This window comes from Salmo salar, chromosome 05 (genome assembly GCF_965601325.2).
Source record: "Salmo salar chromosome 05, fSalSal1, whole genome shotgun sequence".
Classification (NCBI taxonomy): Eukaryota; Metazoa; Chordata; class Actinopteri; order Salmoniformes; family Salmonidae; genus Salmo; species Salmo salar.
This window is the reverse complement of record NC_138295.1, coordinates 20,581,589-20,602,034: the sequence shown is the minus strand read 5'-3', so window position 1 is coordinate 20,602,034 and position 20,446 is coordinate 20,581,589. Positions and strand designations below refer to the sequence as shown.

Sequence of the window (20,446 nt, the reverse complement as noted above, 5' to 3'; positions counted from 1 at the left end):
TCATCTATTGCTGTTCACTGGACCCTATAATCACTTGGCTACATAGCTGATGCCTGCTGGACTATTCATTCATCACGGTACTCCATTTTGTTTATCTGTCGGCACCAGCCTCGAACTCAGGCCCTGTGTGTAGTTAACTGACACTCTCTGCCCGTTCATCGCCATTTTACCTGTTGTTGTTGTTGTCTTAGCTGATTAGCTGTTGTTGTCTTACCTGTTGTTGTCTTAGCTAGCTCTCCCAATCAACACCTGTGATTGCTTTATGCCTCGCTTTATCTCTCTCTCCAATGTCAATATGCCTTGTATACTGTTGTTTTGGATAGTTATCATTGTTTTAGTTTACTGCGGAGATCCTAGTACCATTCAACATGCCTCAGATACTTCTTTTGTCCCACGATGGCTGTGCGAAGCTGCTGGATATTAGCAAGAACTGGAACATGCTGTCGTACACGTCAATCTAGAGCATCCCAAACATACTCAATGGGTGACATGTCTGTTGAGTATGCTAGCCATGGAAGAACTGGGACCTTTTCAGCTTCCAGGAATTGTGTACAGATCCTTACAACTTGGGGCCGTGCATTATCATGCTGTAACATGAGGTGATGGCGGCAGATGAATGGCACGACAATGGGCCTCAGGATCTTGTCACAATATCCTCTTTGGGAAAGGTGTACCGCTAGCGCCCGGCCTCGACAACATCCGGTGAAATTGCGAAATTCAAAATACAAAATCAGTAATATTAAACATTCATGAAAATACAAGTGTTATACATCGGTTAAAAGCTTTCTTGTTAATCCAGCCGCTTTGTCAGATTTCAAAAAGGCTTTACGGCGAAAGCATACCATGTGATTATCTGAGGACAGTGCCCCACGTACAAAAGCATTAAAAACATTTTCCAACCAAGCAGAGGCATCACGAAAGTCAGAAATAGCGATAAAATAAATCCCTTGCCTTTGAAGATCTTCCTCTGTTTGCAATCCAAAGGGTCCCAGCTACATCACAAATGGTTGTTTTGTTCGATAAAGTCCTTCTTTATATCCCAAAAAGTCAGTTTAGTTGGCGCGCTTCATTCAATAATCCACCGGTTTCCCTCATTCAAAATGCATACAAAATGAATCCCAAACGTTACCAATGAACTTCATCCAAACAAGTCAAACAACGTTTCTAATCAATCCTCAGGTACCCTAATATGTAAATAAACAATCAAATTTAAGACGGAGAATAGTATGTTCATTACCGGAGATAAATAACGAAGTGCGCGCTCTCATCCATGCGCGTCAAAACACTACAGCCAAAATGGGAGCCACTTAGAAAAACTACAAATTCTAGCTAATTTTTCAAAAAACAAGCCTGAAACTCTTTCTAAAGACTGTTGACATCTACTGGAAGCCCTAGGAATTGCAATCCGGGAGGTATTCCATTGATTTCCCCATAGACAGGCATTTTAAATGGTGTCACCTCCCCCAAAAAGTTTCCCGGATGGATTCTCCTCGGGTTTTTGCCTGCTATATCAGTTCTGTTATACTCACAGACATTATTTTAACAGTTCTGGAAACTTTAGAGTGTTTTCTATCCAATACTACCAATTATATGCATCTAGCTTCTGGGCCTGAGTAACAGGAAGTTTATTTTGGGTACCTCATTCATCCAAACCTCCAAATACTGCCCCCTAGCCCGAAGAAGATATCTCTGTCCATTCAAATCGCTAAATGCAATTGTGTTCATTGTCCGTAGCTTGAGCCTGCCTATACCATATACCCACCACCACCATGTGGCACTCTGTTCACAACATTGAAATCAGTTGACATCAGCAAACCATGATTCATTAGTGAAGAGAACACTTCTACAGCGTGCCAGTGGCCATGGAAGGTGAGCATTTCACCACTGAAGTTGGTTACGACACCAAACTGCAGTCGGGTCAAAACCCTGATGAGGACAATGAGAATACAGATGAGCTTCCCTAAGACTGTTTCTGACAGTTTGTGAAGAAATGATTCAGTTGTGCAAACCCACAGTTTCATCAGCTGTCTGAGTGACTGGTCTCAGACAAACCCGCAGGTAAAAAAGCCGGATGTGGAGGTCCTGGGCTTGCGTGGTTACACATGGTCTGCTGTTGTGAGGCCGGTTGGACGTACTGCCAAATTCTCTAAAACGGTGTTGGAGGCAGCTTATGGTAGAGAAATGAACATTCAATTCTCTGGCTAAAGCTCTGGTGGACATTCCTTCAGTCAGCATGCCAATTGCACGATCTCTCAAACTTGAGACATGTGTGGCATTGTGTTGTATGACAAAACTGCACATTTTAGAATGGCCTTTTATGGTCCCCAGCATAAGGTGCACCTGTTTAATGATCATGCTGTTTAATCAGCATCTTGATATGCCACACCTGTCAGGTGGATGGATTATCTTGGCGAAGGAGAAATGCTCACAAACAGGGATGTAAACAAATTTGTGTACAAAATATGAGAGAAATAAGCTTAATTGATATAGTTAGTCAGACAAATGTATTTAAGTATCAATACACAATGATACAATAATACAAAATACATATAAAAAACAAACACATTGAGAGCACATTTGAGACATTCAAAACAATCATAATCTAACATGGTACAGGCGTCATCTATAATACATTACATCATCTATACACATGTATCCATACAACAAAAAAGTACTGTGAATAAAAGGACAATTAGTAACTTAAAAATAAACAATATATGAGACACCATAGTAAACAGTAACATGAAAGCTAAGGTGGTGACCTTATGCCATAACAGGCATGTCAGGTTTACAGAAGAAATGGGTCACGGGTTGGAACATTTTACAGGAAGTATTGAACACTATGTTCCGGCCAATGAGGTATGTTTTCAAGATTGAATACTTGTTCTTGAGTTCTCATTTAAGCACAGACCAAACGAACACCTCCTCCCTAGAGGATACGTACCATGATGGTCAGATTAGGGGTTGCTGTGATTCTTCTCAGTGCAGTCTGTAAGTACAATTTCATCACTGGTAGTATATCAAAATTGTTCTTGTTGTGGAGCCGTGCAATTCAATATAGTTCAAGCTTCTTGAAGGATAAGATAAATTGACATTTAGAAAGCTCAACCAACACTCATACCATCTAAAAAGAAATAATAACTTTAGCCAGTGTTAATTAACAAAGTAAGCATAACAAATGTAAAACCTCTGGAAGGATTTTTCACATCTTGATTTTCTATTATTTGAAATGTTTTTAAACTATAATAATATTATTTTATATTGTTTAAAACCTGTTTAGGATAGGGGGCAGTATTGACACGGCTGGATAAAAAACATACCCGATTTAATCTGGTTACCACTCCTACCCAGTAACTAGAATATGCATATACTTATTACATATGGATAGAAAACACCCTAAATTTTCTAAAACTGTTTGAATGGTGTCTGTGAGTATAACAGAACTCAAATGGCAGGTCAAAACCTGAGAGATTCCTTTACAGGAAGTGGCCTGTCTGACCATTTCTTGAACTTCTTTTCCATCTCTATCATTTACTAAGGATCTCTGCTCTAACGTGACACTTCCCACGTCGTCCATAGGCGCTCAGAGCCCGGGAAAAAACAGAATGTCGTCATTCCAGCCCCAGGCTGAAACACATTATCGCCTTTCTCAAGTGGCCGATCAAGGGACACTGGGCTTAGGCGCGTGACCCGACCGCCCCCGCCTTTGGGATTTTTTCCTCTGTTTGCCGAAAAGGAGATTCCCTGTCGGAATATTATCGCTTTTCTACGAGAAAAATGGCGTAAAAATTGATTTTAAACAGCGGTTGACATGCTTCGAAGTACGGTAATGGAATATTTAGAATTTTATTGTCACGAATTGCGCCATGCGCGCGACACTTCTTTACTATTTCGGATAGTGTCTGGAACGCACGAACAAAACGCCGCTATTCGGATATAACGATGGATTATTTTGGACCAAACCAACATTTGTTATTGAAGTAGCAGTCCTTGGTGTGCATTCTGACGAAGACAACAAAAGGTAATCAAACTTTTATAATAGTAAATATGATTATGGTGAGTGCTAAACTTGCCGGGTGTCTAAATAGCGAGCCCGTGATGCCTGGGCTATGTACTTAGAATATTGCAAAATGTGCTTTCACCAAAAAGCTATTTTAAAATCGGACATATCGAGTGCATAGAGGAGGTCTGTATCTATAATTCTTAAAATAATTGTTATGCTTTTTGTGAACGTTTATCGTGAGTAATTTAGTAAAATGTTAGCGAATTCCCCGGAAGTTTGCGGGGGGTATGCTAGTTCTGAACGTCACATGCTAATGTAAAAAGCTGGTTTTTGATATAAATATGAACTTGATTGAACAAAACATGCATGTATTGTATAACATAATGTCCTAGGGTTGTCATCTGATGAAGATCATCAAAGGTGAGTGCTGCATTTAGCTGTCTTCTGGGTTTTGGTGACATTATATGCTGGCTTGAAAAATGGGTGTCTGATTATTTCTGGCTTGGTACTCTGCTGACATAATCTAATGTTTTGCTTTCGTTGTAAAGCCTTTTTGAAATCGGACAGTGTGGTTAGATTAACGAGAGTCTTGTCTTTAAATAGCTGTAAAATAGTCATATGTTTGAGAAATTGAAGTAATAGGATTTTTAAGGTTTTGAAAATCGCGCCACAGGCTGCCAGTGGCTGTTACGTAGGTGGGACGAATTCGTCCCGCCTAGCCCAGAGAGGTTAACATTTGTCCTTGTCTGTGTGATAACTACAGTCTGCTTGTGTTTCTGTTTCCATTTGATTTAGATGTAGACCATGTTAACCTGCTAAGTCCAGTGACCACTGTTCAACTTGGTGATCCTGTAACCCTGCTATGTGTTTTCCCAGAAGAAGAATTCAGCGATGAGCAAATGTACTGGTACAAGCAAACTGTGGGAGGTATTCCACAACTTGTCGCATCAATACAGAAATATTTAACAAAGCCTGTGTTTTACTTTGGATATAACAATTCACACTTCAATGTAAAATTGGATCAGATGATGTTTCGCCTTACTATGAACAAGACGTTCCCAGAAGATGAAGCCATGTACTATTGTGCAATTGGAAGAGACATGACTGTGGAATTTAGAGATGGCACATTTCTGTCTTTAAAAGGTTCAGTAATTGTACTTTATATTTATAAGTTCTGTGTATAGTCCAATAATTTGTTCAGTAATAAGACAAAAAAATTGTTCGGGACTTTTGTGATTTCTCAGTTATTAACAGAAAGATTGCAGTAAAATATGTTAATCTTATATTATTTGAAAGTCTGATAATTACTCAATATGTTCTGATTAATTAAGGAAACGGTCAGAGGTCTTTCTATCAGACAGTGGACCAGCAGCCAATGTCTGACCCAGTCCATCCAGGGGACTCTGTGACTCTACAGTGTACAGTACTCTCTGAGACCTGTACAGGAGAACACAGTGTGTACTGGTTCAGAGCCGGATCAGGAGAATCCCATCCAGGAGTCATTTACACCCCTGGGAACAGGAGTGATGAGTGTGAGAAGAGCCCTGAGACTCCCTCTCCTACACAGAGCTGTGTCTACAGCCTCTCCAAGAACAACTTCAGCCCTTCTGATGCTGGGACTTACTACTGTGCTGTGGTCACATGCGGGGAGATTCTGTTTGGCGACGGAACAAAACTTAACATCATTAAAGGTACAATTTCTTGTTAAATTGATGAAGCACCTTTCACTTGAAAATCTTTATGCAAACATTCAAGCATATTTTATGGATACCATTATTACGTTTAAATGGGTCAAAGAAAAATTAATTGTGTTATCAACTTTGCAAGCTTAACAGAAAACATAAAAAGCATGTTGAATGTATTTTAATACCAGGAAACACAGTGGATCCCATTGTCCTCAGCTTGGGAGCAGCAGTGGCTGTGTGTGTGACTGTCATTTTTATTCTTGCTTGTACCAAAAACAAGAGACAAACATGTGATCATTGTAAAGGTAAGACATTTCAGAGATACATATCTATTGGTTAATGTCAAGTATGTTAGCTATGATCATTTAAAAGTAAAATCTCACCTCATGTTTTGATTCAGCGCTGAATGTTATACAATATATTCCATCTCCATTTCCATGCCTGGGTTTCTATCTATCTGTATACAGCAAGTGTCTCTCAGCATATTCACCGTGATGATAACCTCTCATCAGAGCAGTCAAGTGGTCAGGTATGTAACGTCTATATTATCCAATGTGTGAAAACAAGAGGTACATTACCTGTTACACAGGATGGTGTATATTAGTGTATATCTGTATATTTGTGAATAAATGACAAAGTACAGCAGTAACCCATGAGATGTTGCGGCAGTGTTGTGTATCATAAAGAAAACCTGTATATTCTTAATTATAACCTGCAGCTTTAATTTGGCCAAAACTCAGTTGATCAAAAAAAGTGGTGAAAAGATTTATTTCAACGTATAGGTACATTTTAGATGTGGGTCTTTAAGATGTTAAATTACCCTCATATTCACTATCTTATTTAATTTCCAGAAATCTGGAGTTTAACTTAAATATTACTGTATGTTGAACAATGTCAACATGCTCAAAACACAAGTTTAGGTATTAGTCATTAAAAATCAAATGCTTTAGAAATGTTTTTGTTTTATTAAAACATTGGGTTTGCGTAGCCATATCTGGTCATTAACTAGTAGGAAAAAACATGACACTCAAATCTGATCCACGTTAGATCTGTGTTATAGCACGCTTGACAAAAAAATCTGCAGATTCGGCGGTCCAGGGCCTTGTGCTATGAATTGAATCCTAGCTTCAGAATGCACATTTCCCTTGACCGTATTATTGTTAATGTTATTATTTTGACTTTTCTGTTATTGTGCTCCATGGAGTTATTATTTACTGTACTCTATTCCTTAGGTGCCAAACACAGATATGTTAAATTATGCTGCATTGCATTTCTCTGAGAGGAAAACTAAAAGAGGAAGAAAGAAGAGAGAGACACCACAGGAGAGTGTGTACTCTGATGTCAGGTACTCAGACTGGGAATGAACTTTGTTTCAGATACAGCATGGACAAAATTATCTCAGTCAAGCATCTCTATTTAGACAAAATGTAAGAGTTTTGGTTAAAAAATCTCAGGACATTGCTCTTGGATTAACTTTTTGCAATATTACAATAAAATATCCTAATACAATACCATAGACAATGGAATTTCTTCCATGTCTCTGCTCAAAATGTATTCTGGAGTGGTCCACTTACTCAGTTGATGTCAACTAGCAGCTGGAGGAAATACACATTTAAATGTCCATGTGCACTACATGACCAGAAGTATGTGGACACCTGCTCGTCGAACATCTCATTCCTATATCATGGGCATTAATATGGAGTTGGTCCCCCCTTTGTTGCTATAACAGCCTCCAATATTCTGAGAAGGCTTTCCAATAGATTTTGGAACATTTCTGTGAGGACTTGGTTCCATTCAGCCTCAAGAGCATTAGTGTGCTCGGGCACTGATGTTGGGCAAGTAGGGCTGACTCACAGTCAGCGTTCTAATTCATCTCAAAGGTGTTTGAAAGGTTGGGGTCAGGGCTGTGTTCAGGTTAGTCAGGTTCTTCCACACTGATCTCGACAAATCATTTCTGTATGGATCTCGCTTTATGCATGGGGGCATTGTATTGTTTTTATTTACTTTGCTGCTCTTTTGCACACCAGTATCACTACTTACACACCATCATCTGCTCATCATCATTTGCTCATCTATCACTCCAGTGTTAATCTGCTAAATTGTAATTACTTTGCTACTATGGCTTATTTATTGCCTTACCTCCTCATGCCATTTGCACACACTGTATATAGACTTTCTTTTTTTCGATTCTGTTATTGACTGTACGCTTGTTTATTCCATGTGTTGTTATTTCTGTCGCACTGCTTTGCTTTATCTTGGCCAGGTCACAGTTGTAAATGAGAACTTGTTCTCAACTAGCTTACCTGGTTAAATAAAGGTGAAATAAAAAAATAACAAATGTTCATGCTGAAACAGGAAAGAGACTTCCCCAAACTGTTGCCACAAAGTCTGGAAGCACAGAATCGTCTAGAATGTCATTGTATGCAGTAATGTTAAGACTTCCCTTCATTGGAACTAAGGGGCTCAGCCCAAACCATGAAAAACAGCCCCAGACCATTATTCCTCTTCCACCAAACTTTACAGTTGGCACTACGCATTGGGGCAGGTAGCGTTCTCCTGGTATCCGCCAAACCCAGATTTGTCTGTCGGACTGCCAGATGGTGAAGCGTGATTCATCACTTCATAGAACATGTTTCCACTGCGCTAGAGTCCAATTGCGGCGAGCTTAACACCACTCCAGCCAACGCTTGGCATTGCGCATGGTGATCTTAGGCTTGTGTGCGGCTGCTCGGCCATGGAAACCCATTTCATGAAGCTCCCGACAAATAGTGCTGACATTGCTTCCAGTTGCAGTTTGGAACTCGGTAGTCAGTGTTGCAACCGGGGACAGACGATTTTTACGCGCTATGCTCTTCAGCACTCGGCGGCCCCGTTCTGTGACCTTGTGTAGCCTACCACTTTGCAGGCTAAGCCGCTGTTGCTCTTAGATGTTTCCACTTCACAATAACAGAGCTTCCAGTTTACCGGGGCAGCTCTAGCAGGGCAGAAACTTAACTAACTGACTTGTTGGAAAGGTGGCATCCTATGACAATGCCATGTTGAAAGTCACTGAGCTCTTCAGTAAAGCCATTTTACTGCCAATGTTTGTCTATGGAGATAGCATGGCTGTGTGCGTTATTTATACACTTCTCAGCAACGGGTGTTGCTGAAATAGCTGAATCAACTAATTTGAAGGGTTGTCCACCTACGTTTTTATATATAGTGCATATTTAAATGTGTTAACCCTCGCAAGGCTGCCGGTCCAGACGGCATCCCTAGCCGCATCCTCAGAGCATGCGCAGACCAGCTGGCTGGTGTGTTTACGGACATATTCAATCAATCCCAATCCCAGTCTGCTGTTCCCATATGCTTCAAGAGGGCCACCATTGTTCCTGTTCCCAAGAAAGCTAAGATAACTGAGCTAAATGACTATCGCCCCGTAGCACTCACTTCCGTCATCATGAAGTGCTTTGAGAGACTAGTCAAGGATCATATCACCTCCATCCTACCAGACACCCTAGACCCACTTCCATTTGCTTACCGCTCCAATAGGTCCACAGATGACGCAATCGCAATCACACTGCACACTGCCCTAACCCATCTGGACAAGAGGACTACTTATGTAAGAATGCTGTTGTCGTGTCTTTGGGGTACCATTAAACTGAAGACATGTTTATCAATTAACTCCCTGTAATTATTATCACACGATTAAACTGATTAATCGTTTAATTGTAATTAACTAGGAGATCGGGGCACCAAGGAAAATATTCAGATTACAAAGTTATAATTTTCCTAATATAACTTTCCTACATTATAACATTATACATTATATTCTATTATAGTATAGGCCGATTATCTTCTGGTTTAAATGGTGTATTTTACCTCGCGTCCAGTCTCATTCCAAACGTCGTAAATTGTTGTATCTGCACGAACCCAGTCTTTACTAAGAGTCATCCATACATCAATTGTCTTAAAATCATTTATTTACTAAACTAATTAATTCACAGAAAGTATACAAACAGTAATTATCATCACAAAGAATTGGTAGAGTAATGTGCCCTAGTGGTCTAAACAGGCATGGCTGGTGTCTTGTCGAACAATGGGTCATAAAGGGCAGCTGAGAAGACCCTACAGAGTTCATTAATATTAACAATTGATATGCTAATCCTTTGCACATGAACGCTCACTCATTCGAGAACAATTGCAATCAATATATATTTACGCTCAGTGTGTCGTCGGGATCCTTGTTGGAGCGTCGTTCGGATGGAGAGTTCTCTCTCTCTCTCTCTCTCTCTCTCTCTCTCTCTCTCGGTTAGAATGGATCTTTCAAAGCGACATTCATTAATGTTTTTCATAGAATGGATGTTTCGTTGGTCTTCGCGTTCAATGATATAATTTACTTAGCTGCAGACTAATAATTAATATCAAAGACTTGTTCTTATTCTGTCAGTATCAATAGTCTAAAAGTTAACCACGTGGTATGGTTCACTTTCAGTAGATGGATTGGATGGTCAAACCTATTGGCTGACTTCTCGCAATGGAGTGGAGGCCTGGTCTGTTAGAAATGTAAATCAGGGTGTGTTTTATAGTGACCATAGCTTGTCAAATGACGCCTGGTCCTGTCTGTGTCCCTGGGGGCGTGCCGATGACTGAGTTAAGCTTGGTACAGAAATCCAATTCTATCACATTAATCAGTACATAGCATCTCAATGTATTACAAATAGCTTTATCCTTATTAATACATTCTATACAACCATGTGGATGCAAGTCTCAAGCTGAGGCTATTATATAAACAGTTTTATGGTAATATGGCTATATTGTCTCTTCTGAGTATCACAAAATTGTACCAAGCGGACCAGTTCGTAGCTGGATTCTTCACCAATCTTCCATACCTTCTCCAGAACACAAATGTCATTCGGTTCCCCAATTCTGTGAGTTGGAAGAATTTCCTGTGTCTCTCTATGGGACATGTGGCAAGAGATTCCCTCTTAGAGTTTTACAACCCTTTCACACAGGGCCTGGTTGGGGGATGGTGCAAGGGGGGAGGGGGTCAACTGTCCTCCCTGTACTCAAAGAGGCCAACGTCATGACACTGTTCATCGACTACAGCTCAGCATTTAACACCATAGTACCCTCCAAACTCGTCATTAAGCTTGAGACCCTAGGTCTCAACCTCACCCTGTGCAACTGGGCTCTGGACTTCCTGACAGGCCATCCCCAGGTGGTGAGGGTAGGAAAAACATCTCCACCCCACTGATCCTCAACACTGGGGCCCCACAAGGGTGCATTCTCAGCCCTCTCCTGTACTCTCTGTTCACCCATGACTGCGTGGCCATGCACGCCTCCAACTCAATCATCAAGTTTGAAGACAACACTACAGTGGTAGGCTTGATTACCAACAACGACGAGACTGCATACAGGGAGGAGGTGAGGGCCCTCGGAGTGTGGTGTCAGGAAAATAACATTTACATTTTAGTCATTTAGCAGATGCTCTTATCCAGAGCGACTTACGGTAGTGAATGCATACATTTCATTTCATGCATTTTTTTTTTTTGTACTGGACCCCCATGGGAATCGAGCTCACAACCCTGGCGTTGCACACACCATGCTGGCGTTGCAAACACCATGCTCTACCAACTGAGCCACAGAGAAGCCTATAACTTCACACTCAATGTCAACAAAACAAAGGAGATGATTGTGGACTTCAGGAAACAGCAGAGGGAGCAGCCCCCTATCCACATCGACGGGACAGTAGTGGAGAAGGTGGAAAGTTTCAAGTTCCTCGGCGTACACATCACGGACAAACTGAAATGGTCCACCCACACAGACAGCGTGGTGAAGAAGGCGCAACAGCGCCTCTTCAACCTCAGGAAGCTGAAGAAATGTGGCTTGTCACCAAAAACACTCACAAACTTTTACAGATGCACAATCGAGAGCATCCTGTCGGGCTGTATCACCGCCTGGTATGGCAACTGCTCCGCCCACAACCGGAAGGCTCAGAGGGTAGTGAGGTCTGCACAACGCATCACCGGGGGCAGACTACCTGCCCTCCAGGACACCTACACCACCCGATGTCACAGGAAGGCCAAAAAGATCATCAAGGACAACAACCACCCGTGCCACTGCCTGTTCACCCCGCAATCATCCAGAACGCGAGGTCAGTACAGGTGCAGACTGGGACAGAGAGACTGAAAAACAACTTCTATCTCAAGGCCATCAGACTGTTAAACAGCCATCACTAACAATGAGTGGCTTCTGCCATCATACTGACTCAAATCTCTAGCCACTTTATAATTAAAAATGGATGTAATAAATGTATCACCAGTCACTTTAAACAATGTCCCTTTATATAATGTTTACATACCCTACATTACTCATCTCATATGTATACACTGTACTCTATACCATCTACTGCATCTTGCCGTTCGGCCATCGCTCATCCATATATTTTTATGTACATATTCTTATTCATTCCATTACACTTGTGTGTATAAGGTAATTGTTGTGAAATTGTTAGATTACTTGTTAGATATTACTGCATGGTCGGAACTAGAAGCACAAGCATTTCGCTACACTCGCATTAACATCTGCTAACCATGTGTATGTGACAAATAATATTTTATTTTATTTCATTAACTACTGTATGTAGGTTACAAATGTTTACTGAGGAACATGACAATACGGCATTGGCCAATAGACTACCAAGCTAGATGCACAATAATCTGGTAGCTATTTCTGCATTTGCATTTTATGAGCAAGTCACAGAATAAAGATGATTTTGATGGGAACATTTCTAAAGCTGATTCGATAGACGATTAGGTTTAGATTACCCAAGCAAATGCTGGCGACGTAGCAAGCCAACTAGATAGTACTGTACATGGTGGAGGAACATATTGCTTGTAGCCTACTGTACATGGTGGAGGAACATATTGCCTGTAGCCTTCTGTACATGGTGGAGGAACATATTGCCTGTAGCCTACTGTACATGATTAAGGAATATATTGCCTGTAGCCTACTGTACATGATTAAGGAATATATTGCCTGTAGCCTACTGTACATGGTGGATGAACAAATTTCCTGTAGCCAACTGTACATGGTGGAGGAACATATTGCCTGTAACCTACTGTATATGGTGGAGGAACATGTTGCCTGTAGTCTACTGTACATGGTGGAGGAACATATTGCCTGTAACCTACTGTATATGGTGGATGAACACATTGGCTGTAACCTACTGTACATGGTGGATGAACATATTGCCTATAGCCTACTGTACATGGTGGATGAACATATTGCCTATAGCCTACTGTACATGGTGGAGGAACATATTGCCTGTAGCCTACTGTACATGATTAAGGAATATATTGCCTGTAGCCTACTGTACATGGTGGAGGAACATATTGCCTGTAGCCTACTGTACATGATTAAGGAATATATTGCCTGTAGCCTACTGTACATGGTGAATGAACATATTGCCTGTAACCTACTGTACATGGTGGAGGAACATATTGCCTGTAGTATTTTGCACATGTTGGATGAACATATTGCCTGTAGTCTATTGTACATGGTGGAGGAACATTTTGCCTGTAGTATTTTGTACATGTTGGATGAACATATTGCCTGTACCCGTATGTACATGGTGGATGAACATATTGCCTTTAACCTACTGTACATGGTGGAGGAACATGTTGCCTGTAGTCTACTGTACATGGTTGAGGAACATATTGCCTGTAGACTACTGAACATGGTGGAGGAACGTATTGCCTGTAGACTACTGAACATGGTGGAGGAACGTATTGCCTGTAGACTACTGTACATGGTGGAGGAACATATTGCCTGTAGTCTACTGTACATGGTGGAGGAACATATTGCCTGTAGTCTACTGTACATGGTGGAGGAACATATTGCCTGTAGCCTACTGTACATGGTGGAGGAACATATTGCCTGTAGCCTACTGTACATGATTAAGGAATATATTGCCTGTAGCCTACTGTACATGGTGGATGAACAAATTTCCTGTAGACTACTGAACATGGTGGAGGAACGTATTGCCTGTAGACTACTGTACATGGTGGATGAACACACCTGCATCTGTTAAACCCAATGTCAACCTCAGAATAGGAGAGAATTTCCTCTTGGTCAAATACAGGATTTCTTAAACTTTAGTTCTGGACCCAAAGTTGGCACTGGGCATGTGAGAGGTGGGTCGCAAGTTATGAGAATATATGTATAATCACAAACTATTTCTTCTGAACTTGGGTCCTTGGAGGACGAATTGTGTCATGGGAGTACAGTCAATTACTCATTTGAGTCTCGAGCTGAAAAAGTTTAAGAAATGGTCTCGACAGTGGTTTCCTGAGCAGTCCCCTGGTTACTACCTGTTTACCCTGGTACTTGAGATCTTTAAGAAAATCAACTGAGTCTACGTAAATGATCCCAGACCCCTTTGATACATGACCTCACAGGACCTCACAGAACCACGTAACAAAAATATCCTAAGGACGATGTCCATGCCCTCGCGGAAATCTAATTAACGCAATAAAAATGTTTCCATAAAAATCTGTCAATTTAAGCTAGAGATATATGTTTCTTTGTACTGGATGCATCTCAATCCACCACATCTGCCTATGTAATACTTCAGCATCTGCAGTGAAAGGTGACAGAGCTACAGCAGTGTTTATCAGACCATGAGACATCCTGAAAACCAGTCTTCTCACAAAATTGTCTGTAGCATCTGAACGGTTTGGCCTATATTAACTATTATGAAATTATGAGATTCTCACAAACACTATGGTGTTCTCCTTCCTCTCCAGCCATTACCACGAGTCCATCTTCCCCAGTTAAGGAGCCACCAACCTCCTGTGATGGAGACTGTTTATAGACAAAACAAGGGGTTAAATCACTGTAAAAAACGTTCTTATATCTCTCAGATGTAGGATAGACACTTTTCAATGCGTTTGTATGGGCTAATAGCAGAGGCCAAAAAGACATGTTCAGCAAATATTTTTTTACATATTTTTGGGATACTTCAAAGGGTCTTAAAATATGCCATAAGGGCTGGTACTACCTAGCCCCCCTCCACGGTTTAGACAGGGCTTAGACTCGTAAGGTTAACAAAAATGTAATGTTAGAGTCCAAGTGCATTTTCAGTCAGATCTTTTCATGCCAAAAACAATTAAATGAAACAGGACAAGTAAAAAGGACAGACAAAATATAGCAATTGTACTGTGCAGACAGACAGAAAAAAAGAAATGCATTGATATAGTTAGTTAGACAAATGTATTTAAATGTCAGTCCACAATAATGCACAATTCAGATTTTTTAAACCACATTGAGAGCACATTTGAGATACTAAAAACAATCATGGTCAAACATGGTACAGGCGTCATCTATAGTACATTACAGCATCTATACACATGTATCCATACAACAAAAAAGTACAGTGGATAAAAGGACAATTAGACAGTTCAAAACAAACAATATATGAGGCATCATAGTATACAGTAACATGAAAGCTAAGGTGGTGACCTTATGACATAACAGGCATGTCAGGTTTACAGAAGAAATGGGTCACGGGTTGGAACATTTTACAGGAAGTATTGAACACTATGTTCCAGCCAATGAGGTATGTTTTCAAGTTTGAATACTTGTTCTTGAGTTCCCATTTAAGCACAGACCAAATAAACACTACCAGTCTAGAGGCTACATACCATGATAGTCAGATTAGGGGTTGCTGTGATTCTTCTCAGTGCAGTGTGTAAGTACAATTTCATCACTGGTAGTATATTCAAAATATTGTTTTCCTTTGCCGTGCAATTCAATATAGTTCAAGGTTCTTGAAGGATAGGATAAATTTACATTTAGAACGTTCAACCAACACAAATACCATCTAAAAATAAATAATAAACAGAGTAAGCAAAAGAAAATAAAACATCTGGAATGATTTCACATCTTGATTTTCTACTTTTGGAATGTTTTCACAGACTATTGTTTTCTCTTGTTAACATTTGTCCTTGTCTGTGTGATAACTACAGTATGCTTGTGTTTCTGTTTCCATTTGATTTAGATGTAGACCTGCTAAGTCCAGTGACCACTGTTCAACTTGGTGATCCTGTAACCCTGCTATGTGTTTTCCCAGAAGAAGAATTCAGCGATGAGCAAATGCACTGGTACAAGCAAACTGTGGGAGGTATTCCACAACTTGTCTCAACGATGCATAAATATTTAACAGAGCCTGTGTTTCACTCTGGATTTAATAATTCACACTTCAGCGTAGCATTGGCTCAAAGGGTGTTTCGCCTTACTATCATGAAGACGTTCCCAGAAGATGAAGCCATGTACTATTGTGCAATTGGAAGAGTGATGACTGTGACGTTTAGAGATGGCACATTTCTGTCTTTAAAAGGTAAAATAATTGTACTTTATATTTATAATTTATGTCAATTGGACAATAACTTTTCCAGTAATAAGACAAAAAAAATTCTGGGCACTTTTGTGATTTCTCAGCTAACAGAAAGATTGCAGAAAAATATGTTAATCAAAAATTATTTGAATGTCTGATAATTACTCAATATGTTCTGATTAATTAAGGAAATGGTCAGAGGTCTGACTATCAGACAGTGGAACAGCAGCCAGAGTCTGACCTAGTCCATCCAGGAGACTCTGTGATTCTACAGTGTACAGTACTCTCTGAGACCTGTACAGGAGAACACAGTGTGTACTGGTTCATAGCCGGATCAGGAGAATCCCATTCAGGAGTTATTTACACCCCTGGGAACAGGAGTGATGAGTGTGAGAAGAGCCCTGAGACACCCTCTCCTACACAGAGCTGTGTCTACAGCCTCTCTAAGAACAACCTCAGTCTCTGTGATGCTGGGACTTACTACTGTGCTGTGGTCACATGCGGGGAGATTCTGTTTGGCGACGGAACAAAACTTAACATCATTAAAGGTACAACTTCTTGTTAAATTGATGAAGCACCATACACTTCTTTAGCTAAACATTTAAGCATATTTTAATGATATGATTATTTAGTAGTTGAAATGGGTCAAAGTGAAATAAATTGTGTTATCAACTATGCATCCTTAACATAAAACATAACAAGCATGTTGAATGTATTTTAATACCAGGAAACACAGTGGATCCCATTGTCCTCAGCTTGGGAGCAGCAGTGGCTGTGTGTGTGACTGTGATTTTTATTCTCGCTTGTACCAAAAACAAGAGACAAACATGTGATCATTGTAAAGGTAAGTAATTTTCGACATGCAGTACATATCTATTGTTTTGTGTCAAATGTGTTAGCAATGATTATTTAAAAGTAAAATTTCACCTCATTGGCTGACACTGTTGAATGTTATACTGTCTATTCAATCTCCATTTTCATGCTTGGGTTTCTATCTGTTGATACAGCAAGTGTCTCTCAGCATATTCACCATGATGATAACCTCTCATCAGAGCAGTCAAGTGGTCAGGTATGTAACATCTATATTATCCAATGTGTGAAAACAAGAGGTACATTACCTGTTACACAGGAGTGTGTATATTAGTGTATATGTGTATATTTGTGAATAAATCACTAAGTACAGCAGTAACCCATGAGATGTTGCGGCAGTGTTGTGTATCATAAAGAAAACCTGTATTTAAATATATTGTTAATTATAACCTGCAGCTATAATTTGGCCAGCTCTTAGTTGATCAAAAATGTTGTTGATAGTTTTATTACAATGTTTAGTTACATTTTAGATGTGGGGCTTTAAGATGTTAATTAAATTACCCTCATATCCACTAACTTATTTATTGTCCAGAAATCGGTAGTGTAAATCTGTAGTGTAAATATTATATTTAACAAAGTCAACATGCTTTGAACGTCAGTTTAGGTTTTGGTTATTACAAAGTAAATGATTTAGAAATGTTTTTGTTTCATTTGTCTTTAATGCCATAAAATATGACACTAAGACTAGGGTTCAATCTGATACACGTTAGATCTGTGTTATAGCACGCTTGACCGGGGTTCAATCTGATACACGTTAGATCTGTGTTATAGCACGCTTGACCGGGGTTCAATCTGATACACGTTAGATCTGTGTTATAGCACGCTTGACCGGGGTTCAATCTGATACATGTTAGATCTGTGTTATAGCACGCTTGACCGGGGTTCAATCTGATACACGTTAGATCTGTGTTATAGCACGCTTGACCGGGGTTCAATCTGATCCACGTTAGATCTGTGTTATAGCACGCTTGAAATGTAAAAAACACATTTCTGAGCTGACATCTGGAGTGTTTACCATGAATGCGATATCCTTAAATGTCAGAAAAAAATGACTTTAAAAGCTGCATTGTTGGCAGTCCTGCGCCCTGTGCTGAGAATTGAATCCTAGCTTCAGCATGAACATTCCCCTCACCGTATTATTGTTAATGTTATTATTTAGACTTTTCTGTTATTGTGCACAGTGGAGTTATTATTTACTGTACTCTTTTCCTTAGGTTCCAAACACAGATATATTGAATTATGCTGCATTGCATTTCTCTGAGAAGAAAACTAAAAGAGGAAGAAAGAAGAGAGACATACCACAGGAGAGTGTGTACTCTGATGTCAGTTACTCAGACTGGGACTGAACTTTGTTTCAGATACAGCATGGACAAAATGATGTCAGTCAAGTGTCTCAATTTAGACACAATTTAACCGTTTTGGTAAAACAATCGGAGGACATTGCTTTCGGATTAACTTTCACAATAGTACAATACAATTTCCCAATACAATACCTTACACAATGATTTACAACCATGTTTCTGCTCAAAATGTCTTCTGGAGTGGTCAACTTATTCTGAGCTAGCTGATGTCAACTAGTAGCAGGAGGGTTTTCATCTTTATATGTCTATGTACACTAACGGTAAAAAGTTTTAGAACACTTACTCATTCACGGGTTTTTCTTTATTTGTAGTATTTTTTTTACATTGTAGAATAATAGTGAAGACATCAAAACTATGAAATAACGCATATGGAATCATGTAGTAAACAAAGAAGTGTTAAACAAATCAAAATATATTTTATATTTGAGATTCTTCAAATAGCCACCCTTTTCCTTGATGAAACCTTTGCACATATGTTCGTAACATGGTGTAAAATGTTGAATGGAACAATATCAAATTGGGTTGATATGTGCAAAATAGTTGTTGTTTCATACATTATCACGTATCTAATTATAGCAATAAATGAATGTTGTAGGATTATCATTGTGATTTAATATCACAGAATATTTCTAGTATAGTGTCTTTGGTTTGTTATTCATTTCACAAGAAGTCAAATTCTTACTCTGTCATTGTTAAATTATGGACATAACCATTTTATTCATGATTATTCAAGTTATTCAAGTCATAAGAAGCATTTTTATACCAACATGTACATTCATATTTTTGTATAATACCTCTTTAAGGTAATAATTTAACTTTGTGAAGTCAATTTACATACGAGATTATGCTAAGATCTTACTGTGGAGAGGCAACTAGGATGAGTGGGCTACTCCTCATAGAGGTAGGTCTAGTAAACCATGCAAAGGGCATTATGGTCAAATAGAGATATGTATCAGTCAAATAGAGTATGGTATCAATTGGTAGGCCTAATGCATTCAGCCGACAGACTGGGGAACATTATATAACTGTAGGCCCAGATACACATCACTGGTCTTTTGATTGCGCTAACTGCTTATTGGTTGGAAATGGAACAGGACATGTTGAACTTTTTCCATAGAGATCCTGTTTGCCAAAGGAAATAAAATGGATGTTGGTAGTTTCTGAATATTATATTGTGAGTTGTTATATTCAAATAATGGTGTCTCATGTAGGAGAGTGCTTGTAGCATACGGAAACACATTGTGTTAAAGGGGACAGTCTGGAATTCAATTCAAGTTAATGATATATAGAAATTGATTATAAATAACATTTTGTAGCTTATAGAAGTCACATGAGCTTGTTTTACTCCATTGTTTGTAAATAATGTTATTGTAAACAAACACTGTATAGCCTCAAAACATGGTGTTGTTACTTTACTTTCATTATTCTGATGACTGTTATTTATTTAATCCACTAACTATGTTTAATTGTTACTTGATAAAACAAATCATGTAACAATTAACTCATTAGGATTTGGAGCACCACGGAATAAGTTGTTTAAAGAGTTACCTTCTCCCAAATTAATATTTATATAACAACATTATAACATCCATAAAACAGTCAACATATTAATCATGACCTCTTATCATATCATCATTCTGACCAGTCGTAACCTTCTTGGATCTGCAAAATCCCCAGCCTTGCTCATAATTCAGTACTACACAAATTGGTTGAATTATTTATTGACTAGCTAACTAAATAATAACACAGAATAAACATACACCCTCTACATGAGACAAAGGTTGCTAGTGGACTGACAAAATATGATGGCTTGTTACCAAAAGAGGGAGGGGTAGAGAGAGAGGGTGAGAGAGAGGGAAAGAAACACTTATCATTGATACATTTGGAAACTACCCTCACAGAAATCATAATACTTTGCACATGAACCACCGCCCATTTGGAGTAAGAAATCATGAATGTATTTAGGCGTGAATACCTTTGTTCACCGTTTACCTCTGTAGGCACCAAGCCTTTTTGGAAAGGGTTTGGTTGGGCCTTTCCATGGCCCACTTATACATGATCTGATTGTCCACCAGAGGACACAATGTCCTTCCTCTTAGTTGTCCGGTCTCCAACGGGGTGTTTCCTCAGAACATCTACTTAGCTGTAC

General features: G+C 39.5%; 3 protein-coding genes across 3 annotated transcripts in view; 2 read left to right on the top strand and 1 right to left on the bottom strand.

Moving 5' to 3' along the window:
- Positions 1-20,446, bottom strand: part of LOC106604429 (uncharacterized) — a 60,712-nt gene that overhangs the window by 13,378 nt on the left and 26,888 nt on the right. The window lies entirely within an intron of this gene.
- On the top strand, positions 1,863-14,545 carry LOC145879477 (uncharacterized). Its single transcript, XM_082974976.1, has 5 exons — positions 1,863-1,869; positions 4,799-5,146; positions 5,335-5,694; positions 5,877-5,993; positions 14,478-14,545. The coding sequence occupies exons 1-5, from the start codon at positions 1,863-1,865 to the stop codon at positions 14,543-14,545; spliced, it is 900 nt and encodes a 299-aa protein (XP_082831102.1).
- On the top strand, positions 15,741-19,467 carry LOC106604428 (uncharacterized). The gene is made up of 5 exons (XM_014199031.3): positions 15,741-16,069; positions 16,255-16,614; positions 16,794-16,910; positions 17,074-17,135; positions 18,151-19,467. Exons 1-5 carry the CDS (start codon positions 15,826-15,828, stop codon positions 18,280-18,282), a joined length of 915 nt encoding a protein of 304 aa, XP_014054506.3. The 5' UTR covers positions 15,741-15,825; the 3' UTR covers positions 18,283-19,467.

Coding starts and splice junctions, on each gene's coding strand:
- LOC145879477 (XM_082974976.1), top strand. Junction 5,147..5,334: donor CACATTTCTGTCTTTAAAAG/GTTCAGTAATTG, acceptor TGATTAATTAAG/GAAACGGTCAGAGGTCTTTC. Junction 5,695..5,876: donor AAAACTTAACATCATTAAAG/GTACAATTTCTT, acceptor TTTTAATACCAG/GAAACACAGTGGATCCCATT.
- LOC106604428 (XM_014199031.3), top strand. CDS start 15,826: ATGCACTGGTACAAGCAAACTGTGGGAGGTATTCCACAACTTGTCTCA. Junction 16,615..16,793: donor AAAACTTAACATCATTAAAG/GTACAACTTCTT, acceptor TTTTAATACCAG/GAAACACAGTGGATCCCATT. Junction 17,136..18,150: donor CAGAGCAGTCAAGTGGTCAG/GTATGTAACATC, acceptor TCTTTTCCTTAG/GTTCCAAACACAGATATATT.